Here is a 25,593-nt window from a genome sequence, read left to right on the forward strand (position 1 = left end):
GGCCGCCCGCCCCGAAGCCATCACTTCCTTGGCGACGCCCCGCCCCTAGCAACGGGCCCCGCCTCCTCGGCGCCCTCGGCCCTGGCAACGGGACACGCCCCTGGCAACGCGACACGCCCCTCCGGCCCTCGAGGCGCCCCAGCCACGTGCGCCAGGCGCGGCTTACGCGGGCCTGTGCTTTTTTTAAAAAAAAATATAATTTTTATTAAGTTTTCTGTTTCTACAATTTAAAATCCTCGTTCCTGAAGATATCAGTGACTTCCCTTCTTCTCTTTCCATGGTTCATTTTACATATCCTGAATCCCTGCATATTTTACAAAAACTATACAATTCAGTATTCCATTATTACAGCCATCAAAACTAATTTACACCGCTGAATTTATCTTAATGCTGCCGGCGTTTTCAACTGTATGGCTTAGGTGTGTTTTAATCCACTGGAGAAAGCAGGAGATCCGGAGTTTCTATGAGCTCAGCTTGATCTTTCCTTTTATAGTTTATAGTTGATATATGAATTTTTATATAAATAAACTTATGTATATATGACATTAATATCAGTCCATAGATCCATAGATGTCAGGGTGGTCCGCAACATAAAAATGCAATATAAAAAATACATAATACAGTTAAGCAAAAACAAACCAATAGCCTCTCCTTGTAATTGGGATGCTTAGCACATCTTTTAGTTGCTGCTTCGTTAACAGTGTTTATTGATGCTCTGTTTGCTCTTGGTTATAGTGTAAATTTTAAAAAAAAATAGTGCATAGTTTTTAGTGCTGCCTTTGCTGTGAACCAATGCTGGATTATAAAGTAAGTAAATCTTATTTTTAAACTTACTTTACAAGCTGTTGCCTGATTCTTTCCTAAGAGGGACTGGCTAAAAAGGAGGTTTTGCAGCCTAATTCCTATGCTTGCAATTTTGCTGCCAAGGATGGGATTTTAAAACTCTGTTTAACAGTCACACGTATGGGGGAGGGCCTGGAAGGATAAATTTGCAATTACCGGTAATATACCCTCCTACAGCACTCATGAAATTAAAAGACGCCTGCTTCTTGGGAGAAAAGCAATGACTAACTTAGACAACATCTTAAAAAGCAGAGACATCACCTTGCCAACAAAATTCTGTGTAGTTAAAGCTATGGGTTTCCCAGTAGTGATGTATGGAAGTGAGAGCTGGACCATAAAGAAGGCTGATCGCCAAAGAATGGATGCTTTTGAATTCTGGAGGAGACTCTTGAAGATCCAACCTCTCCATTCTGAAGGAAATCAGCCCTGAGTGCTCACTGGAAGGACAGATCCTGAAGCTGAGGCTCCAAGACTTTGGCCACCTCATGAGAAGAGAAGACTCCCTGGAAAAGACCCTGATGTTGGGAAAGATGGAGGGCACAAGGAGAAGGGGACGACAGAGGACGAGATGGTGGGACAGTGTTCTTGAAGCTACCAGCATGAGTTTGACCAAACTGCAGGAGGCAGTGGAAGACACGAGTGCCTGGCGAGCTCTGGTCCAGGGGGTCACGAAGAGTCGGACACGACTAAGCAACAACAATCTGTTAAAAATCATCCCATAAGGGCAAGGAGGAAAAGAAGCGGAATGAGAGCAGAGCAGCCGCTGGGGGGCGGGCAGCGGGAGAGGCAATAGGAGACCCCTCAAAAACTGGACAGCTTCACTGCCAGGAGTAGGAAGGGAGCTGTGGCAAGATGTGGGCATAAAGGAAGAGAGGATGGTAAAGTGATAAAAAACCTGTAGGAAATGCAAATTTATTCAGAGCGGTCCAGCCGGGAGCAAGGATGGGAGAGCTGCCAGATCATCTCGCGAAAACAGGTGATTGGGCAAGAAAATGGCAGATGGGATGCAATTTGGATAGGTGCAGTGAGGTGGCACCTTAGCAATAAATTGCGCCGACTCGGCGGAGTGAAGCCTGGGCATTGGGTCAGCTCCTGCAGCTTGGGACAGGCGAAGTGGCTCCCCAAAACCCCACAGCAATGGAGCAGCTCCCTGTGGCAGACAAGGATTGGGGTGGCGTCATGTGGCTTCCTCCCTCCCCAAAAGAGCAGCCCCTCTCCTCCTGCTAATTATGCTGTTTTAAATGATCGTTTTACATCTGACTTCCTTTAGTAATGTTTTCTATCGAAATAATGGTTTGGAATTTTTGGTTAAACTTCGCTGTGTTCAATGTTTATTTTGTAGTTCACCACTTCTGTAATGTTTTCTTTTGAAATATTTTATTTTTTTCATTTCATGCTAATTATGTTGCTTTGAATGTATATTTTATATTTGACTTTTGTCAGTAATCTTTTACTGTGGATTGTTTGATTTGATGTTTTGATGTGTGGTAAACATCATTTAAATGTTTTTCTTGAAAATATAAGTTGAGTCTCTTCAGGTTAACCTATTGATGGTTTGTACATTATATTAACCAAACCAGTCCAAACCAGTAATATCCATTTGTACACTCATCCAGCCATGGTTTGGAGGATCAGGAAGGTGTTGCTTTCTCTTCCCCCTTTCGTTACTAGATGCCCTACTCCATTTTTCCGTTGCGCTTGTCTGTTTCCCATGCCTTTCCACATCAGGAAACTATGGTTAGTGCTACCACCAAACCATTGGTTCACATGGGACTGAAGAAGTGAGAGAAGTTATGTGATTTGAATGACTATCTGAAGTGAGCTGGTGAAAATGGGGTCCCTCTGCGCCTCGGCACACACTACTAGCTTTGCGTCTACACACAGAAAAATTACATGTGTTGTGTCCATTGGAATTCATTCCGTATTAAAGTCCGATGCAAGTAATTTTTGTTTAGGCTCATCAAAGCCCCTTCCTAAATAAATCTGCTATATAATTTTTGTTCTTAAAACTATCTTAAAAGCTTTATGATCCTAATTCATCTTCTCTGCACAGCAGATGATCTTTGTTATTTGTTTTACAGCTAGAAATGCCATCTGATCTCAGTCCTAAGGGCAAAAGGACTTCTAGGAATTCAAATTTGGCACTGGCGCCCAGTGAAGCAATTCTGGTAGAATGGAAATGAGGGAAGGAACATAATTTATGGCAGTTCTGGCAGAGAAAACATCAAGTGAATGGAAGCACAAGTGCCCACTGGAGGAGTGTATTGATAAAAAAAAATTAATTGTGATTAATGTGTTTTATGGGACTTTCTGGAAGAGACCAGGGAAATTGCATCTGAGGCTATAAAGCCTTCAATGTTCCAGATCTTGGCCTGTTGCCCAAAGCCTTATGCTTGCTGGATGCAATTTCTCCATTACTTTGCTATCTTGCTGTGCACAATTTCTCTGTCCCCCATTCATTAAAGAGTGTGTGTGAAGCCCCATTAGGGAACGGGAGACAACTGAAAAAGAAAGCGAAGCAGAGATGCTTTTTGGTTAAGCTGTCGCAACGTTGTCAATTTGTATACTTCCCTTCAACTTCATTTTCCAGCATGGTTAAAAAAGGGGCAGAACACCATACAGTATAAACAAAGAGCAGCATTTAAAAGAGGGGTGCTCAGCTCTCCCCAGATGCCGCTGACCTCAACTCAAGACAGGAGCTGCACAGAACTTTACACCTTGCCTGGGGCTTGGAAACGACACTATTTGAACTTCGCCTCTGTGCAGTATGCCTCTGAATGCTAGCTGCTGGGACTCACAGGTGGGCAGAGGGTTCAGAGGGGAGGTCCAAAAAATATCTACATGGTGCCTAGGGAACAACTTGCACCTTAATATCAGCAAGACAAAGGAGATGGTGTTGGACTTTTGGAGGAAGAGAGGAGAACTAGCCCCCCTGTACATCGGGGAGGGCTGTGTGGAGAGAATCTCTTCCTTTAAATTCCTAGGAGTGTATCTCAGTGAAGACCTTAAATGTAAAGGTAAAGGGACCCCTGACCATTAGGTCCAGTTGCGGACGACTCGGGTAGCGGCGCTCATATCGCTTTACTGGCCGAGGGAGCCAGCATATAGCTTCCTTCTGGGTCATGTGGCCAGCATGACTAAGCCGCTTCTGGCAAACCAGAGCAGCGCACGGAAACGCCGTTAACCTTCCTGCCGGAGCGGTACCTCTTTATCTACTTGTACTTTGACATGCTTTCGAACTGCTAGGTTGGCAGGAGCAGGGACCGAGCAACGGGAGCTCACCCCGTCGCGGGGATTCAAACCGCCGACCTTCTGATCGGCAAGTCCTAGGCTCTGTGGTTTAACCCACAGTGCCACCCGCATCCCTGTGAAGACCTTACTTGGAAAATAAATACAACCCAGGTGGTTAAGAAAGCCCAACTGAGACTCCATCTCCTCAGAGTATTGTGAAAGAACGATGTCAATCAACATTTGATGATCTCCATAATACTGGTCAACAATAGAAAGTGTCTACAGAGGGTGGTGAATACAGCACAAGATATTATGGGCTGTCCCATGAATCCGCTGGATGAAATAGCAGATGCCTCAGGAGAGTGAGGAAAATTCTCAGGGATGATTCACACAGAAGATATAGAAGCATGATTAGTCGCACCAACAGGGTAAAGAACAGCTTCTATCCATGGGCTGTTAGGCTGCTGAATGAAAAGATAACAATAGGAGAACTGACTTTCGGGTTTGGTGGGTGTGCGTCAGTAAACGAGGGGAATTAAGACTAAGAGAGCTGAGTGGGGGGTGCTCGTGGAATCTCACTGTACACAAGTTGTACAAGTGACAATAAAGTATTTCAATTTCAATTTCTTGTGGTCGGATCCTGCTTGCTGGTTTCCCACAGGCATCTGGTTGGCCACCATGAGAACAGGATACCAGACTAGATGGGGCTACTGGCCTCATCCAGCAGGCTCTTATGTCCTTAGGACTAGGATTGATGTTCTAGGACCTAAGAGCATCCTTAAGCAAGGAGTCTGAACCTTAAGGGAGTGGACCACCCCCCAAACTGACTGAACACCAGTTCAAACAGTTGAGCCTCAGTTTCTGAGCTTGTTTGTTGGCCCTCATCCAAGAAGAACAACAAGAAGAGGAAGAGGAGGAGGAGGAGGAGTTTGGATTTGATATCCCGTTTTATCACTACCTGAAGGAGTCTCAAAGCGGCTAACATTCTCCTTTCCCTCCCTCCCCTACAGCAAACACTCTGTGAGGTGAGTGGGGCTAAGAGACTTCAGAGAAGTGTGACTAGCCCAAGGTCAGCCAGCAGCTGCATGTGGAGGAGCGGAGACGCGAACCTGGTTCCCCAGATTACGAGACTACTGCTCTTAACCACTACTCCACACTGGCTCTCCAACACATTACCAGTGCTGGGCACTTCTAGTGCCTTGCTTGATACAGATGAAAGACGAGTAGAATTGATTGTTAGACTCTCCATATTCACAGGACCTCTCTCCCGGAGTCCTGTTTCTTCATTGTCAAAGCGTAGGCCTGATGAGCTGTTAGCTCGTCACAGGTTACCCATCTTCATCCTAGCCATTTCTCAACCTGTCTGGTGAACTAGAGAGCTAACTTGGTCCTGTACCACAGGTGAGGACGTAGTCATGCCAACCACCCAAGTCGTCACCACATTCAACAGAAGTACCAGCTATGTCAGCTGGAAACAGAGAGCCCCCAGGAACCCACCAGACTCCATCAATCTTCAGACACACACCACCCTAATTAATGGAGCAGCCACCTCGCAAAACGGAAGCAGCTCCTCTAGAGGCCAGGCAGTGGCTTTTACCACTGATGGCTGCTTGCGTTCCTGTAGAGAAATGCCCCCATATAAGAGGTGTTCAAGGAGGAAAGCTTTGGTTCTCTGCAAGATTTACACTCACCACTTCCTGGCCAAGGGGTCAGGCTGCCTTTCTGCCCCAGCTAACAAATTTAAAATTGAATGAAGTAAGGTGGTGTGCTGCCCTTTACATAATGACATTCTAAGAACTACACTCAAATAGTAGGTGGTCAACTGACACTATTTAACAGGTGAATTGCGCCATGTACCAATCTTAAGTCAACACTGCCCAAGCTGCTGCCCTAAACTGCTGACTTGCAAGTAACAGAAATCAACAGAACTTCATTCCATTCAGAATTTGATCATCTGTCTGGAAAAAAATCAAATTGTTCAAGGTGATTATTATTATTACTACTAGTACTAAATGCAATGGGAGAAAAGCAGTTCTTGGGCAGTCAGATAAAATCTTCAACTGTGCAAAGAATCTCTTGGTTAATCCACTCTGCATAAGAATCTGTTGCTTTTAAAAACAGATGCTTGGAAGTGTGCACAGCTTGTGTGGAAAGAGAGAGCCCATGACCTCACTTCTAAGCTGGGTCCTTCTGCCAATGGCATAAGCCTAATCAGCTCCATGGCAGGGAGATTCTATGTTTGGAGATCCCTAAATTGAAGAGTGAAAGGCAGCCATCTGGGCAAAGAACTTCCTTTTTTCTAAAAGGAGAAAACATCGGCACACGGTTTCACCAGGTGGATGTTAACCATAGCCAAAGCTAGGAGGAATGTTTCAAGTCATAAAAACACTCAAGAGAAAGATTAATGTTTTATTATGAAAATGAAAAATCACAAAGTTATGCTCTGTACATTAGTTAATTAAAAAAAAAAATTAAAACATGGCTTCTGATATTGTGCATAGCACACAAATACCCCAGATGTCTTCCATTCTGAGCCAGCCACATAAATGGAGTTTACAGTGGTACCTCTGGTTACGAACATAATTCGTTCTGGAGATCCGTTCTTAACCTGAGGTACCACTTTAGCTAATGGGGCCTCCTGCTGATGCCGCGTGATTTCTGTTCTCATCCTGAGGTAAAATTCTTAACCCTAGGTACTACTTCCGGGTTAGTGGAGTCTGTAACCCGAGGTACCACTGTACACAAATGCTGGCGAGGCTGCACCCCATGGATGAATTGCCTCCTCTTGGCACGGTGTAGCTGCACCCCTGCAAATTCCATATGGTCAACATCATTAATAGCACAGCCCTATGAGTATCCACACTGAATTCACTGGGACTTACTTCCAGATAATGGTGTATACCAGGCTTCCTCAACCTCGGTCCTCCAGATGTTTCTAGCTATCAGGACCAGTGGTCAAGGATGATGGGAACTGTAGTCTCAAAACATCTGGAGGGCCAAGGTTGAGGAAGCCTGGTGTACAGGATTGGCACCTTAAAAATATTTCATTAGCTGCATTTAAAACCAGAGGTTGGCATTTCCTCCCACAAAGAGGCAAGATATATTGACGGTATAGCACAGAGGATTCTCACGCCCATTTGGAAGCCTCCAGATATGAATGTTGATGCTTCAGTGCTGGCTAAGACACAATGGGCTTTATATATAAATATATGAACTGCAGAGTAACTTCGCATACATGATAAAGGGTTTACAAAACTATGAATAGTGTGGAGAGCAAAAAGGGAGATTCCCCTTACCTCTCATAATACTGGAAAGCCAGGTTCGTCTAACAAAACAGACCAAACCAACTACTGCTGGGCAGACAAAAAAATGTCACAGGACATAATTGAATCTCTGGAACGTCCTTTGATAATATGTGGAGCTATCCATGGGTTTATCAGGCAGTAAAACAGCTATTTTTCAGATTCCTGGCAGTGGAATCTACAAACAGCCATTAGCCAATCAGAACTTCCATATGGCAATATAACTTGATATACAAGATGGAGGTGAGCTGGTGAGGAGAACTGCTGCCTTCAGGCCCTGCCATTGTCTTCTGGGTGGCTGCTGTTGGGAACAAAAGGTTGGGTTAAGATGGACCTTTGCCGGATCCATCAAGGAAATTGCTATATTCTTATGCTTACCGACGAATTACAGAAGAGTAACTGTTTGTTCTTGCTGCTCCAGTCGGAAATATTGTGGCACTTACTGATCTTTGGAATCAAAATACTGTATTTGTTCAGAAGCTCAAGCAGAAGGGAGGATCCCATCTAACAGATGAATTCAGAGATCATCTCCATGTGCTGTCACAGCCTCAGCCTTCCTTGTTTTTGTTTTGTTCTTCATAAACATTCCTGGACAAACTATTGAGAGTCTTTTTTTCATTTGATCATCACCATCATTTTCATCCATATTACCGGTAGCTTTGGAACACATGGTTTCACTGCAGAATCTACCAAAACACAGGAACTGCATTTCTCTTCCAAGCCTAGTGCTTCTCTATACCTTTTAAGACTGAACCTTTAAACAAACTTCTTCAGTACTTCATAAAGATGAGCTAAGACGTCTCCAGCAAATACAATGCTAGTTTTCAGCTTTGTAGCTTGCCAGTGATAATTCACTATCAATAAAGTAAGTGATGCAAGGTAGTGATTAAATTAATAAACTTGCAAAGTTGCTGCTTATAAAAGTGTTTACTGGTCAGCCGAAACTGTTAGCATTTATGAACCAGTTTTTTTCAGAAGATGGCAGAGGAAGACAGAAAAGAGACTGGAGGCAATACTGCTACCACAAGCAAACAAACCTAGGAAAAGTTCATTTGCAATTCAATCCTGCTATTGCAAGATTGTTTCATCAACACCTAAAAGGAAGATACAGAAGCTAACGATGCTGTCTGTGCAATTCAAGCCCAATAAAGCAAATAGAAAGCTCCAGAAAGTTCTCTCCCCCAGCACAACATATTCAGTCTTAATATAGAGTGCAGATGGAAGGATAGTTCAGGCTTGCAGTCAGCAGCCAGGACAATTTGTCAACTGATGTTCAGAATGCACAGGAGCAGATAATTATCAGAGGGCATGTTGCTGTGCCGTCACCAGAGAAAGTTACTACTGATGTGATGAGGAAACATAACATGAACTAGGTAACCTGACAGTTTGCAGATCTCCTGCCTGAGGATTTTTCTGTGGGAAAACTCTACAGGTAAATTAGTGAGCATAGTTCAGATGTACATCGAGAAAGCTGAATCATGATTTCAGAGCAATTATGCAGAGAAAAGTGCATAAACACTTTAAAACAAAAAAAAATCAAGATCCATTATCTGTTGGCTCCTCTTTTCAAGAGACTCAAAGTAAATGTCTGAAATTCAAAGTGGACCAAGTGGTTATTCCTTTCAGAGACTTTTAAAAGGTCACAGCTTCTAAACATAAAAGGGATGCTCAAAGAATGAGTGTACAAGAGTTTGAAGGAATCTTGGAGGTCTCCTAGTCCAAGCCCTGATCAATGCAACAAAATAGTTGCAGCCAGGCTGGGTTTCCAGAATAGAGAGCTCAGAAAGACATTATTGCTAACCCACCACAAACCATAAAATGCAATTGATGCAGTGAGCTCTCAGCAAAGTTGCAAATGGGCCCAATAAAAGGTGCATAATATTTGATTTATGGATTATTATGGTGTTTCAAAAAGGAGATTATTTCTTAACTTCTATTTTATACTATGTACAGTGCTTAGACTGCCAATTTTGTAAAATACAAAACTGCTCTAAAAGACTCTTGTGTAATAGGATTTTTAAAAAAAGTATCTCTATGCTACCTGGGAATTGCCTCAAACAGAACTGGTCCACAGGGCACCAGAGTTATTAGGACTAAAACACCTCTGAACGTCCCATAACGTGTCACAGCTGATAGCAAAATCATTTGCTTATAGTCTCCTCACTCCCAGCAAGGGGGAATGGGAATTAAATCCATTTGGCAGCTCAGAAAACAAAAGCACACAAGGCAAATGTCAGTCGGGTTGCACAACTGAGAACGTATCTGCTGGTTCCCAGTTCTTAATGTCAGAACACTTCTTGTCAGTGAACAAGCTGTCTTGAGAATACTGTGCATTAAGGAAGCACCAGACGAGTCATTAATTCCAGAAGAGGTAGCAAGACAGCATAGAAAGGAGAAGAGAGGAACGGGAGTGGGTTTGCTTATTTTAACCACAACTGTGGGAGGAGGGAATGTTTCCTGGAAGTCATCCACTTCTCCTTTCAGGTCAAGTTCTAGTAATATTCAAGGAATGCCATGAGGATGAACCTGCAGAATCCAGATATATCCAGTGCTTGCTTTGAGGGAGACCTTGTATTTATGAGAACTGTATGCAAGTAGTGGGTCAAAAGGCATCTCTTCCTCTAGGGGCTACAATTCGTCCCTTGATGTGGGTGGATAGTCCATGCCAAAAAAGGACGAGGGTCTCCCATGCACATCGCGTTCTCTTTTCACAAAGGCAGTAAAGGAAGAAACACAGTTTCCAATGAAGTGGTCAGACTTGCTGAGAATGTACAAATCTACCTGGGGCACTTCAGGCTGCAGGTACACCACTTTTATCTGAAAAGGGGAAAACAAGCAGAGCCCAGTTATTGAAAGTGAACACACACAAGAAGACGTGGCATTTGCCACAAGCTGTATATCTATCCCTCCACCTGAACTTGTTTCATCAAGCTGCACCTTTCTATAACACCTTCAGGTTCCCAGAGTATCTTTCAGACAGAGCCATTCTGTCTTACAGTCCTTGGTTCAAGAACCACCACGATGTCTTACCTCAGGTTTGCCATGTGGAAAGTCACCTGAATGATTTTAAAAGTAGTGTTCAGCTACCTCTATATCTAATGCAACCGCATCATATATTCTGAGCAAAAGAACTGTGTTGCCAAATCACTCAAAGACCCAGTAGAGCCCAAACTTTCTTCTGCCCATCCCTGCTGTAAGCCTCCCTGATTCCTCCGTCTAAGAAGAAAAGCAAGATATGAATATTTCCAGTGCATACACCCAGAGAGAGAAAAGCAGTGAGGTTTGCACCAATAACTTCTCATTGCTCCAGCGGCACCAGGACATTACCTTTTGTTTGAAAAGCTGCTGTATTTCCTTCGTATAAGGTTCAGAGTCACTGGCGATGTACACAGCTTTTGCATCTGTCTTCTTCACCCAGAGTCTTAGCGCTCGTTTTATCTCTTTCAGGCCTGGCAGACACATATCCATGGTAAGGGGTGCAGCAGTGTTCCGATCATAGCCCACACACTGTGGCGACGCCATTAAATGAGACCCAGCAGTGCCATCTTTCAACATATTGCATGCATTTTTCTAAGGCGGGGGGAGGAGAAAAACAGAACATCATACACAGGTAGAAGTGGTAAGAAACAGAGCATCATACAAAGGTAGGAGGACTTCATAGCAATGGAGAAGGAGAATTCCATACAGCTAGCCAAAGCAGGCAAAAAAACCACATTGCTAATGGAGGGTCCTTGCCGTGGGATCACAATCATCCAGTGCTTTACCAGCTGCACTGGCTCCTGGTGGAGTACAGGATCAGGTTTAAGGTGCTGGTTTTTACCTTTAAAGCCATTTGCGGCCTAGGACTCACGTACCTATGGGACTGCCTCTCCTGGTATGCCCAGCGGAGGACCTTAAGGTCCACAAATGACAACATTTTGAAGGTCCCAACTCACAAGGTTGTTAGATTGGTCTCAACTAGGGCCAGGGCCTTTTCAGCACTGGCCCCGACTTGGTGGAACGCTCTGTCACAAGAGACTAGGGCCCTGCGAGACTTGACGTCTTTCCGCAGGGCCTGCAAGACAGAGCTGTTCTGCCTGGCCTTTGGGTTGGACTCAGTCTGACCTTTATGTTTCCCCCCCCCTTATGGTCTTGATTTATCGGCTATTTTAAAATGAGGCTGCATTTTAAATTGCATTTTAACCTGTATTTTAATTTTCCCCTCCCTCTCCCTCTCTTTCCCCCCTATTATGTTTTTACTGTGATTTTATTGGTGTTAGCTGCCCTGAGCCCGGCTCTGGCCAGGGAGGGCGGGGTATAAATAAAATGTATTATTATTATTATTATTAGCTTCAGTTATATTCCCATCCCCAAACAGTCTAGTTCAAGTATGCAGGAAGCTGTCAATATCTGCAAGTCACAATGTGTACACCCCTTCAGGATCAGAGAAAGCATGCCTCTGAATATCACCAGCTGCTGGGGAAGAAAACAGAGAGAGGGTACCTGATCTCAACTCCTGTTTATGAGCTTCCCAGAGGCACCCAGCTGACAAAGGATGGCCCTAGGTAGGCAACAAGATGCTGAGCCAGGTAGGATTTTGTTCTGAACCAGCATATGTTCTAAACAGCCCCACCCTCTCCCTTTTTTATTTGTATGGAGCTGGAAGCTGCCAGTCAGACTCTATTACAGCCCTGCCCACATTACAGTCCCCAAGGAAGTACATGTAAGAACCATACCCAGTCCGAACCGACACGCAAATGGATTCCCACGTAGGGTCTGACCAGGAACGAATTAATATAGGACTCGCCTTTGTTCACCATCTCATCAGACCATACCATGTACTGATGCAGGGACCGGTACTCTTCCAGAACTGGAAACTGGGCTGGTGCCCCCGGAAGAGCCACAACAGGATGTTCAGAGGAGGGAAACCTAGTAAAAGACACAGTGGAAAGATCAACAGGAGTTACAACTTGCCATGTTTGCTCGCACCAGTGCTGCTCAGTTTTTACTGTTGAGAACTTTTAATGCAAATGCTTTTTTCTAGTTATTTTTTTTTTTAACACACCTACAACAAAGAGATGAATTACTAACAAGATTTATGAAGAATATGCTAACCCGAATAAAGTTAATCTGTATTTTGCATTTCTGTTGTCATGCTCTTCAGCTCATAAGAACTTCCTAATTCCCCAGACGCTTTGCATCACCTCCCAAATATTTGCATACTGGAGCTTAGGCGGGCCTCCTTAGGGGAAAGAAGTTGCAAAGTGCACCTCCCTGTATTTTAAACTACGGCAGCAATCTCTGAAAAATCAACAGACTAAGCAAGCCGACTTTAGTTATGCATGCATCTGCCTAATACTGTCACAGACCTTTGCCCTACGCATGCCAACTGGCAGCAGTGTCTTACGGTCTCAGAGCTGGAGGTGTCTTTCCTAGTTCTACTGCCCAAGATCCTTGAACTTCTTACAAAACACATACCACCCAAAGACCGTTATGCGACTCTTCTTCCTTATTAAAGCTCTGTGCAGTGATAGCAAATTGCAGGTTAGATGTGGGTTGCAGGGCCAACTTTCAGATTGTATTGAGATGGCAAGGGGAGTGAGACCGGGCTGTATTTTCACCCTCACATTGTTTAGCTTTTTCCTAAATGATTTAGAGGAAAGTTTAATGGACCCAGATGGTCATCTCCCAAAAATAGGAACCAGAAAGACCCCTATTTTGCTATATGCCACTGCTTCTTATCCCATCCTCAATGGAAAATGTAATATTATCAAGGCATTTTTATCTGCTCAGTTTTTGTCTGATATTATATTTGGTCTGTTTTTGTGTTTTCTTGTTGTTAAATCACCTTGGTTGCCACCCGTGCGGAAAGGCAGGATAATTGTCCATCTTTCTTTACGGTCTGCAAATAACAACATCTTGGAGATTCCGGGCCTCAGGGAGATTAGGCTGGCCTTGGCCCCGGCCTGGTGGAACACTCTACCACAAGAGATCAGGGCCCTGCGGGATTTGGCATCTTTCTGCAGGGCCTGCAAGACGGAGTTGTTCTGCCAGGCCTTTGGTCAGGGCTCAGCCTGAATCCCCTTCTCTTTTTGTATAAGAACTAGCATGAAAGAGGCCTCCCAGCATTCTCACAGGCCCATATAAGAACAGCGTAAGCAGTTGGGCCTGATGAGCATTTACTGTTCCCAACCATAGCTGTCAACCTTCCCATTTTTTGCGAGAAATTCTCTTATTCCAGCGCAATTTCCCGCTGCTTTCTGCTGCTATCCCGGATTGTTAGATATCCCGTAGACTGTCCCCAGGACAGGTGAGGCTGCTGATCCCTTATTTTCAAATCTGAAAGTTGACAGCTATGTTCCTAACCCTAATCCTGAGGAAAGCCATCTAATTAGATTTTAATTTGATACTGACTTGTTTTTTAGGAGGTAATTTAATTATTGTTTGATTTTATATCAATGTTATTGTTAAGATATTCTGTTCCACCTTAACAGACGTGTGGAATTGTTGTGTGTCACATGTCTGTTTACACTCCAGCACAGCTTGCTGGGAACTTCCGTTGTGTGTATAGCTACTGCTTATGCTGCTTGCTTGGACATGAAAGGGAGAAGACATGCTTTTCCTTTTGTCCTGGTGTACGCTGAATAAACTGCCTGTAAATATGCTTTACACAGCCTCTCCCTGCCACTTCTGTTGTGTGTTTACTCTGCTGAGTTGCGTGCCCAGCTTCTGAAGCTCTGGGTTGCAGATTCATGCTGCACCAAGGACTGGGGTTTGACTGGCACGTTGGCCGGTAGGCTGGAGCCAGCTGGGGGCTTGCCAATTGCCCCTGATTCCTTAGCAGCATCCCAACAGTTATACGTCTGACGTTAGCCGCCCTGAGAGCGGTTTCAGCTGGGGAGGGCGGGATACAAATAAAAGATGATGATGATGATGATTTCCAAGAACCCTTTACAAGCCAGAGCAGCAATGGAGGAATGTGCCCAGTGCCTAACCATGCCCTTCGCCCAATGGCACCCCCAAGCGACACTTGCTACCTTCGAATCCAGTGGTCCTTGTAAGAGGCACTGAAGGAGAGGCCTCCAAACAGCTCCGACCTATCGAAATCCACAGCAAACTGATCCCAAAAGGGGCCAAAGGGGTTTCCATCCTGCAAAAGCAAAGGCAGCTGCTCGTTCACTGCGGCAGACGAAAGGTGAGGCAGGCCAGAGGAACAGGCAGCTTTGCAGTTGCCACGGGAGCCACAAGCTCCTAGCTGACACAACCCATATTCCATAGTCCCGCCCCCACTGAAACCTGTGTGTAAGTTTACCAGAAGCTTTCCAAGTATAGAGAGGATGAAATGAAGTTAAATACAAACACACTGAAATGATCCACAGAACATTATCTAGAACAAGCTTCCTCACACTCAGCCCTCCAGATGTTTTTGGCCTACAACTCCCATGGTCCCTAGCTAGTTGTTGCATAATACTGTTTTATAATTTATGATAATTTAGAATTTAAATGTATTTTCATGCAATGTTTGATACTTCCAGCTGATGAAGGTGAATACATCGAAACAGGGCCCTGTCCTGGTTTCTTATCCATAATTTCTGATCCATAATTGACTTCTGCTCAATGATTGAAACTAAGATCTTCACGTCAAATCTGACTATGGACTAACATGAACTCTTATCTCTAATACTGTAACAAATTATTGTGTTTGTCAGGGAACTGACATCTAAAGCGCCGCAGGTGCAAAGGCTCCCTGAGGTTGAGAGAGCAGTAGCAGCGGAAGAGGGAACCAGTAGAGGGCGAGCAAGAACTCCAAGGGAAAGTGAGTCGGAGGGATGGCTCAGAGACGCTTCAAGCGAAACCAGTGGGGAGGTCTCAGGACCTCCTATAGGGACACCCACACCTCGACGGAAACTGTCACGCCGAGAGGCCAGACGACGTGTTTCCGTTAAGGAGCTTTTATGTTGGAAACGTTTCCGAAAGCAGCCACTTTCGGATTCTACTAGTGATTGACGCAGCCATGCTGGAGGGGCTCCGTCACAGGCAGAGGTTTGAAAACCTGATCAAACTCTGAGGGACTTGCATTTTACGCACAAGCAGCTCATCGTCCCATCACAGCAATCCGAAAGTCACCGAAAGCCAGCTTGTGCAGAGAGAAGCATCATGAGCAACCCAGCCGGAACCGGGGGTGCAGGAGCAGCTGGAGGGGGTCCAAGCCTGGAAGAAAGGTACAGAGCGTTGGAGATCCAGTTGGCGCTGCAAACGGCGAGGCTTGAGGAGAGGAGGGCTCAGGATGCAGAAAAGGGAAAGGAGAAAACCACCCCGCTCGCCAGAAAGGTACCAGGATTGGTGCAGAAATTCGGGGGGGATCCCAGGAACTATCATGCCTTTAGAACAGAGATGCAATACGCTCTAAACTTGCAGTTTGATGACTTCCCCGACGAGGAATCGCGAGTGGCGTATGTGATTGGCCATCTCGAATCCGGGGCGAAAGATTGGGTTAGACCCCTGATGGCAGCGAATAATGAGATCTTAAAGGACACGAGGAAGTTTTTTCGTGCCATGGACCTGATGTTTTCCAGCGATATTGAGCAGGGGGTGGTGCGAAGGCAGTTAATGGCTTGCCAGCAAGGAAGCAGATCTGTCCGTGAGTACTGGACTGAATTTACTATGCTGATTCATAAATTGGGGTGGGACCTATCGGCGGAGCCCATCCAAATGCTTTTCGAAGAGGGGCTTTCTTCAACCGTCAAAGATGAGCTTTCCCGGGGGCCCAGGGCGGAGTCTATGGACCAATTAACCAAATCTGCGCTGGCCATAGGAGCGCGCCAGGAGGCGAGGGCTTTGGAAAGGCGGGAAGGGAAAGGAGACCGTTGGAGGGAGTTCCGCATTCCAGACATTCCAGAGCCATCTTTCCCGCCGGCAGAGCCGATGGAAGTTGGAACAGCGCGGGCGCGCGCAGTTTCAAATCCCAGTGAAGGGCGGAAGAAGGAGGGAAAGAGCGCCAAGAGATGTTATCTCTGCCAACAGCCAGGGCACTTTGCCAGAGTCTGCCCACAAAGAAAGGAATGGCAAGGGATGGCAGGAACTGTTGGGGGAAAGGAAGAGGAAAGCAAGGAGCAAGTAAAAGCCAACGCCTGGCTGCCACCGTCGGGGCACAGCAGCCAGGCCAAAGAGCAATGAAAGTGCCCATGCCAGAACCTCCCAGACCTGCTTTAGTGATAGAGGTGTTACTAGAACTGCCAAACGGACACCCACTAAAGGTCAAGGCGCTTTTGGATTCAGGCAGCTCCTGTAATTTCATGAGTAAGGAGTTTGCAGCTGAGCACCAGATACAGACCATCCCTTTAAGTAACCCCTTGCAGGTGACTACGATTGACGGCAGAGAGCTGTTGGGGGGAGAAGTTAGCCAACAGACTGTCCCGATGATAATGAGAGTGGCAAGGCACACCGAACAGATAGCGTTTAATGTGGCCATCCTGGGAGGAGCGCCCATCATTTTGGGGATGAGCTGGCTGGCGCTACACGATCCGCTAGTGGGCTGGCATCAGAGGGTGGTCTCCTTTGGGTCAGCGCATTGCCTAGAACACTGCAAGGAGGGGAAGGTCTCGGGAGGAGACAGAGTCACCCTAGCGGGGATGGAAGTGATGGGCAAAGGGAAGGTGCCCCCACAATACGCAGATCTGAGCAACGTATTCAGCGAAAGGGAAGCAGACAAACTGCCACCGCATAGACCCTTTGACTGTCAAATCAACCTACTCCCAGGGGCCCAACTCCCAGTAGGCAAGCTGTACGCCATGTCAGACAGGGAGATGCAGGAGCTGAGGGAGTTCATTGACAAAAACTTGAAGCGAGGTTTCATCAGAGAGTCCCGAGCGGTGGGGGGCAGCCCAGTGTTTTTTGTGGACAAAAAGAACACAGACAAACCGAGACTGGTGTGTGACTTCAGGGCCCTCAATGCAGTGTCGGAGCCCCTGGCTTTCCCTATGCCCCGAATTGACGACATTTTGACCAGAGTAAGGAAGGGAAAGATTTTTACAAAACTGGACCTGCGGGGGGCGTACAATCTGATACGCATAAGGAAGGGAGATGAATGGAAGACCACCATGTTTACCCCTTTGGGAGCCTTTGAATACCTCGTTATGCCCTTCGGTCTACAAGGGGGCTCCGCCTGTTTTCAAGCTTTTATAAACCACGTTCTGGGACCTTTGCTCTACAAGAACTGTGTGGCCTTTTTAGACGACGTGTTGGTGTATTCGGAAGATGAGGAACAGCATGTGAGGGACGTTCGAGAAGTGTTGGGCAGGCTGCAAGCCAACCAGCTGTGGGTGAAACTGGAGAAGTGCCAGTTTCATACCAAGGAGGTGGAATTCCTGGGGTACCGCTTGTCAGACAAGGGATTGGCCATGGATCCAGGCAAGGTTCAAGCGGTACTGGAATGGAAGACACCGAAGACCAAGAAGGACGTGCAAAGATTCTTGGGGTTTGGGAACTTTTATCGGAAGTTCATCAAGAACTTTGCCCACTTGACGGCGCCCATCACCGACTGCCTCAGCAGCAAGAAGAAATTTGTTTGGACGGTGGAGGCGGATCGAGCCTTTGAAGAACTGAAAAGGGCTTTCGCCTCGGAAGAACAACTTCTGCATGTGGATTTACAAAAACCCATGAGAGTGGAAACAGATGCATCCGACCGGGCTATAGGGGCGGTCCTTCTTCAACCGGGGAGGAGTGCGTCGGAGTGGAGACCGTGTGCATTCTTCTCGCGGAAACTGAATAAGTCCGAGAGGAATTACACGGTGTATGACAGGGAACTACTTGCCATTCACGAAGCATTCCGGAGGTGGAGACATTTATTAATTGGGGCACAACACAAGGTGCAAGTGTGCACCGACCACAAAAATTTAGAGTATTGGAGAACAGCTCGAGTGCTCAACCAACGACAAGTGAGATGGGCACAGGAATTCTCCAAATTTAACTTTGAGATTTGTTATGTGCCAGGCCCAGAAAACGTCAGGGCGGATGCGCTCTCACGCAAACCAGAATATTGGGAAGGGGAGGAGGTGATCGAAGAGAGACATGTCATCCCGGAGGACCGCTGGGTGTGTGGGGCGGCGCTGGTGGGGCAACGGGAACTGGTGGAGGAAACGGAAAATGATAAATATGCCCAGGATAAGCTCAGAGGTCTCAGGGGGGAGGGCGAGAGCCCCGGAGGTTTTGAGGAAAGAAATGGGGCATTGTATTACAAAGGGGCACTGTATATACCCGAAGGTGAATTGAGGGGGAGAGTACTCAAGCAGTTGCATGATAGCCCCACGGCGGGACATTTTGGGCAACACAAAACCATGTGGTTGGTTACCAGGGAATTTTGGTGGCCTAAGGTGAGGGAAGATGTAAGGGAGTATGTAAGAGGGTGTGACCAATGTCAGCGAGCCAAAGGGGAAAGAAGGGCGCCGGCAGGGTTATTAGAACCTTTACCCACACCAGAACGGCCTTGGGAAGCGATATCAATAGATTTTATGACGGATCTGCCAAGGTCCAAGGGGAAAACAGCCATCATGGTAGTAGTAGACCTGTTAACTAAGATGTGCCATTTTGTAGCATGCTCACATGCAGTGACAGCGGAAGAAACGGCGAAGTTGTTTGTGGAACATATCTTTAGGTTGCACGGGGCTCCCTCGAGGGTGATCTCAGATCGAGGCAAACAATTTACTTCCAGGTTCTGGAGGAAGCTCATGAGCTTGCTACACGTGGAAGTTAATTTTTCAACTGCCCGGCACCCTGAAACCAACGGGCAGGCGGAAAGGGCAAATGGCATTCTTCAACAATATCTTAGGTGTTATGTCAATGACAGAGAGAACGATTGGGTCGAAAAGTTGGCGTTGGCAGAATTTGCCTACAATAATGCGGAGAATGTGTCCACAGGGATGAGTCCCTTTTTGGCTAATTACGGGTGTCACCCCAGGGCATTTCCAGGGGAAGGAGGGGAGAGATGGAGCGTTCCAGCGGCTGAACATTTTGTAGAAGAGATGGAAGCCATCCATCAGCAGCTCCAGCTCAACTTAGAAAGGGCCAAGGCACAATATAAGAAGCAGGCAGACAAGAACAGAAGGGAAGGTGAAACCATAAGGGTGGGGGATCAAGTGTGGTTGTCAACCCAAGGGTTGCCGTTCAAAGGGGGTTGTAAGAAACTGAGGCCCAGAAGATTGGGACCCTTTGAGGTGATTCAGCAGGTCAACCCGGTAGCTTTCAAACTCCGATTACCCAACCACATGAAATTGCACCCAGTGTTCCACAGGTCGTTACTGTCACCATACAGGGGGGGACGTGAAGGGGAGCACGTCAGGGGACCAGCCTTGGAAGAGAGGGAACGCCGCAACCATGTAGCGGAAATCCTCGATTCCAGGTGGAAGGGTAATCAGGTGGAGTATTTGGTGGCGTGGGAAGGGGAACCGGAGTCAGAAAACACCTGGGTAAGTGCAGAGGAAGTCAATGACGAGGTTTTAACAGAAACGTTCCACCAAAGGTTCCCGAGGAAACCTCAGCCTATAGCAAGGTTTAGGAGGGAGTATTTCGGCACCACCGATGAGGAAGAGGAAATGGAAGGGTTCGCGGAGTCGGAGTTGGAAGATGGAGTGGACTCTGATGACGAAGAGTACCTAGAGAGTAGGAACAGCAACAAGTGGAAGGAAGTGTTCGCGACGTCGGAAGATGAGGGAGGTTCTTTCAGGGGTTTTACCTCCTCACCGCCAGTAGGAGAGGAGACGGGAGGGGGTGAAGGGGGCCCTGGAGGGGAGGTGGATGTCAGGGAACTGACATCTAAAGCGCCGCAGGTGCAAAGGCTCCCTGAGGTTGAGAGAGCAGTAGCAGCGGAAGAGGGAACCAGTAGAGGGCGAGCAAGAACTCCAAGGGAAAGTGAGTCGGAGGGATGGCTCAGAGACGCTTCAAGCGAAACCAGTGGGGAGGTCTCAGGACCTCCTATAGGGACACCCACACCTCGACGGAAACTGTCACGCCGAGAGGCCAGACGACGTGTTTCCGTTAAGGAGCTTTTATGTTGGAAACGTTTCCGAAAGCAGCCACTTTCGGATTCTACTAGTGATTGACGCAGCCATGCTGGAGGGGCTCCGTCACAGGCAGAGGTTTGAAAACCTGATCAAACTCTGAGGGACTTGCATTTTACGCACAAGCAGCTCATCGTCCCATCACAGTGTTATACATATCCTTATGAGTTTGAATTTGTATTCTCTGTTTGAGTTTGTAATCCTTGTCAGAATACATACTTTTGAATGGATTAGTTTTTGTTACAATTGACTATTGATTCGCGAGTAGGGACCACTCCCACTTTTGAAATTTATACTGGCCAGAGTTCTTGGTGTGCTTTTTTCTTGATTTAGAAGAACGGCAGCAGCAGAGCTTTTACTAAAGCCCAGGGGCACCTCAGGGATGAGAAAGACTCCTACCTTCATGGGGCAAGTTCTTTTGTCAGCACTCCTCTGAGCCGCTGCTTCAAAGCAGTATGCCACTCGCTTGCCAGGAGGCCAGTGGATGGGTGCCAACTTTTCCATAAATTCCTCCAAAGTGATGACCCGGTGGTACTCCAGGAGAGGCGCCAGCTTGAAGTATTCTTTGTAGGGAACGTGCTGCTGCAATGCAAAGAGAACAGAGTTTAGGAGCCTGTCCACACACATAACTGTTCCAGCAATAGCGAATCCACAACCGTCTGAAGGAAAAGCGAGCTGCATAACGTAAAGGGCTGAAGGATTTCCAAAGCCTAGTCTACCCTGGTCTGTCAGATTTGCAGGTTTGATGTACTATTGACTCCTTCACTATCCATGAAACTCCAGCTTGAAGCAGAGGCCAGGAGAGCTTTCAAGACCTGCAGTTGGCTAATTAAAGACTAGAGGGGGACCAGGGCTTAATGGTTGAAAACTATTTATTTTTTTTGCTTGTACAAGGTATACAAAATGTAGGTAGCACCCAACACCAGCAGAATTAACTCATCTGTTCCAAGGACCTATTCACTGAGCCTGCCTATGTGTGGCTTTGGGAAAATACAGTATTTTTCGCCCTATAGGACGCACTGGCCCATAGGATGCACCTAGTTTTTTTGGGGGGGGGAAATAAAGGGAAAAAATTTATCCCCCCCCCCCCCAGCCACGGCTTCAGCGCGCCCCGCGCTCCGGGCAGCAGGCTGCTATTCGCAGCCTAGGGAGCCCTGCGGGAACTCCCATGGGCTCCCCAGGCTTGCTGATAGCTTCCTGAAGCCTGGAGAGCGAGAGGGGTCAGTGTGCACCGACCCCTCTCGCTCTCCAAGCTTCAGCGAAATCCTGCATTCGCCCCACAGGACTAACACAAATTTCCCCTTCATTTTTGGAGGGGAAAAGGTGCGTCCTATAGGGCGAAAAATACGGTACTTAGCATTCCAAAAGCACAGAACCCAAATATACCTCAGAAGTTCTCAGAACTACTTACATTTGTGTAGGGAGGCCTGTGATACCGGTACTCAATCCAGGGGGGCACAGCTAAGGTCCGATTCACCATTTTAGCAAACGCCAAAGAGCCCAGAAAATGGTCTGCTTGGTTTCCAAATCTCCCTTGAAATAGAACATAAAGACCTATTTCTTAGTCACCAGGCTGGGGCAGAGCAACAAGCCTAGGGCAACTTCATACTGAAGAACTACATGGCTGCCAAACTCAAAATGCTGCAGATCTTCCTTCATTATGTTGAATTATTCACAAAGCTTAAGCATAAGGCAAGTTGCATAAATGTTAGGACTCTGGGACTATTCCCAACCCACAGAAGCTTGCAGAAGTCCTCTCCCCCCATTAAAAAAAAGTCCTAGTATTCAATGACGACCAATAATTACTTCCAAATTACAAGAATGGAAACTCTTAGAAAAGTTTAAGAAATTTATTGCACAAAGGACTAACAGAAGAAACTATACTTGGGTAGCAAGACTTCTGACCTCTGTGGATTTATTTGGAAAGCTCTCAGAAAGCGGTATCAAGGAAGGTGGCACTGAGACGTCTGATAACCTGGAGGCAAATTATACCCATATTGAATAATCAAGTGGCTATTTACAAAGCTGAAATAAAAATCACAGTTGCTGTTTCCTTAATTGAAAGCTTGCCCAGGGAGCTTATAATAGTTTAGCAGTCTTTAAATCAATCTCTCTCTCACACACACTTTAAGTCAATTGTATTATTTTCTTGCCTTTTAACATTTATCTTCTAATTGGTGCACTCCACTGCAGAGAAGAGGAACCATTACATAGGAGTCCAACACACCGCAGGTTGATCAAGAACCACAAGCAGGTCACTCCCTAAACTATAATGCAATAGTAGCATGCAGCAACCTAACAATAATCGACAGGGCAGCAGCCCCACCAGGAACATGCTGGTGATGCAGCACCCAGCAGGATGGAACTCTCTGCTCGCCAAATGATGAGCAGAAGGTTCAAGCCTGCTGGCAGCACAGGTCTGCTTTGCCCTGTGGAAAACACACTAGTGTAGCAGCACCCAGCAGGACTGAACTTGTCCCTCTGACCCATCATCTGACAGACAGGGGTCAGATTGTAAAAGGCCATAACTCGACTGCACAGCACCTGTATTGCATGCGCAAGGCCCCAGGTTTGATCCCCTATATCATCATTGTAGCCTTTCTAGGCCCTTCATCATTAATATGAATTAATTTTAGATACCACCCTTCATCCAAGGACCACAGGGCAGTTTACAATATTAGAAACACAAAAATACATAATATAATAAGCAAAACAACAACAGCCTTCCACACATACAATTTAAAAGGCCATAGAGGCCTGGGAAGGACTCTTGGTTTGCAACCCAAGGAAGCTGCTGCCAGTCAGTGCAAGCAACACTGAGCTAGATGGACCGCGACCCACATCAAGGGCAAGGCAGCATCCCAAGTTACAAAAAAGCACAGCAGGAGAAACAACAGGTTGGTTATTAGTTTGTTGTTGTTGTTGTTTACTCAAAGGTAAAAGGAACAGAGGAGGAAAAAGATGTGAATCTGCGGCCTCCAGGTATGACTGGACTTCACTGTCAATTATTTTTATTGATTTTCTGAATTACAGTATTACAAATCATTGCCAAATTAATTCCATTAAATATAGTAGTGCCCCGCAAGACGAATGCCTCGCAAGACGGAAAACCCGCTAGACGAAAGGGTTTTCCGTTTTGGAGGTGCTTCGCAAAATAAATTTCCTATGGGCTTGCTTCGCAAGACGAAAACGTCTTGCGAGTTCCTGCGGTTTTCCCCCCTCCCCCCTTTTTTCCAAGCCACTTATCAGCTGATCCGCTAAGCCGCTTATCAGCTGATCCGCTAAGCCGCTTATCAGCTGATCCGCTAAGCCGCTTATCAGCTGATCCGCTAAGCCGCTTATCAGCTGATCCGCTAAGCCGCTTATCAGCTGATCCGCTAAGCCGCTTATCAGCTGATCCGCTAAGCCGCTTATCAGCTGATCCGCTAAGCCGCTTATCAGCTGATCCGCTAAGCCGCTTAACAGCTGATCCGCTAAGCCGCTTATCAGCTGATCCGCTAAGCCGCTTATCAGCTGATCCGCTAAGCCGCTTAACAGCTGATCCGCTAAGCCGCTTAACAGCTGATCCGCTAAGCCGCTTAACAGCTGATCCGTTAAGCCGCTTATCAGCTGATCCGCTAAGCCCACTAATAGTGCTAATCCGCTAAGCCGCTAATGGGCTTGCTTCGCAAGACGAAAAAACCGCAAGACAAAGAGAATCGTGGAACGGATTCTTTTCGTCTTGCGAGGCACCACTGTACAGCTTTAATACAGACCCTCCCTACATGCAGACTGTCTCGCCAGAGTGGTGCATGCTCTAGTTATCTCTGGCTTGGACTACTGCAATGCGCTCTATGTGGAGCTACCTTTGAAGGTGACCCGGAAACTACAACTAATCAAGAATGAGGCAGCTAGACTGGTGACTGGGAGCAGCCACCGAGACCACATAATACCGGTCTTGAAAGACCTTACTGGTACACTTCCAAGCAAAATTTGTGGTGTTGGTGCTGACCTTTAAAGCCCTAAATGGCCTCAAAGGCCCAGTATACCTGAAGGAGCATCTCCACATCCATCGTTCTGCCCGGACACTGAGGTCCAGCTCCGAGGGCCTTCTGGCGGTTCCCTCACTGCGAGAAGCCAAGTTACAGGGAACCAGGCAGAGGGCCTTCTTGGTGGTGGCACCCGCCCTGTGGAACGCCCTCCCTTCAGATGTGAAGGAAATAAGCAGCTGTCTTATCTTTAAAAGACATCTGAAGGCAGCCCTGTTTAGGGAAGCTTTGAATGTTTAATAGACTATTCTATTTTAATATTCTGTTCGAAGCTGCCCAGAGTGGCTGGGGAAACCCAGCCAGATGCGGGTATAAATAATAAATTATTATTGTTATAAAACCGGTTTCCCGCTCTCCACATGAGATATGTCCAAGATGTGCCCCTATTGCTGTGCTTTGTTCTCAGTTCAACTCTAGTTAACACCCTCCAGAATTGGTCAAAATGATTATCCATCAGCTGCCCCTTCACATCCCTGAATGCAGCAAAACAAAGAAACAAAACCCCAAGTGAACCTTAACGTATATTCTCAGTGACAGCAAGTGTGGTTATTACTCCATCTCCACTTTAAACATCTGCTTGATTTTGAGTAAGTTCTGCAAAAAGCAGGTACGGCTGGACTTCCACTCCCAGCAGCCAGCGCGGTCCGCGGTGAGGGATGACGGGAGTTGTAGTCCAACGGCACCGGGAAGGCCCCTCAGGCTCCTCAAAGCCCCCGGGGGCCTACAGAGCCCCGGCCTGCGAGAGGAAGGAGAAAAGGGGGGAGGGAGAGGGGACGGTGATACCCGAGTGGCGCCCTGGGAGGGGAGGAAAGGAAGCGCCCCCCCCCGCCGCCTCACCCATGCAGGGGCAGTAGAGTAAGTATCCCGACGGGTCCCAGGCGCCGCCGCCGCCGCCTTCGCCTCCGCTGCCCAGGTGGAACAGGACGAGCAGCACCTGCAGGCCCGCGACGCCGACCGCCTCCTTCCCGGGAACAGCCATGTCTCTTCCTCCGGCTTGGAAGAAGCGGCTTCGGCTCGTAGAGTTTAGCGGGAGAGAAGCTGCCTCGCTAGGCCGGGCTAGGCCGCGCCCGTCTCCATGGCGACCGGCCCCTTTTCCCGGCACGCCCCGCGGCGGCGGCGCTCGTGAGGGCAGAGCGGCCGGGCCGAGGCGGCTTC

At 47.0% G+C, this 25,593-nt stretch overlaps 1 protein-coding gene across 2 annotated transcripts; it reads right to left on the reverse strand.

Moving 5' to 3' along the window:
- Positions 1–6,470: 6,470 nt before the first annotated feature.
- POFUT1 (protein O-fucosyltransferase 1) lies at positions 6,471–25,522 on the reverse strand. 2 transcript variants are annotated; one of them, XM_081917148.1, is made up of 7 exons: positions 25,276–25,522; positions 21,822–21,943; positions 20,810–20,992; positions 14,393–14,505; positions 12,092–12,284; positions 10,704–10,946; positions 6,471–10,193 (listed from the first exon to the last, which is right to left on the reverse strand). In XM_081917148.1, exons 1-7 carry the CDS (start codon positions 25,415–25,417, stop codon positions 10,005–10,007), a joined length of 1,185 nt encoding a protein of 394 aa, XP_081773274.1. In that variant the 5' UTR covers positions 25,418–25,522; the 3' UTR covers positions 6,471–10,004. The 2 variants fall into 2 exon arrangements, with proteins under 2 accessions (XP_081773274.1, XP_081773275.1); XM_081917149.1 differs by lacking the exon at positions 25,276–25,522 and adding an exon at positions 24,952–25,115.
- Positions 25,523–25,593: the final 71 nt, after the last annotated feature.

This window comes from Podarcis melisellensis (assembly GCF_964234715.1).
Source record: "Podarcis melisellensis genome assembly, chromosome: 6".
In the NCBI taxonomy this organism is placed as follows: Eukaryota; Metazoa; Chordata; class Lepidosauria; order Squamata; family Lacertidae; genus Podarcis; species Podarcis melisellensis.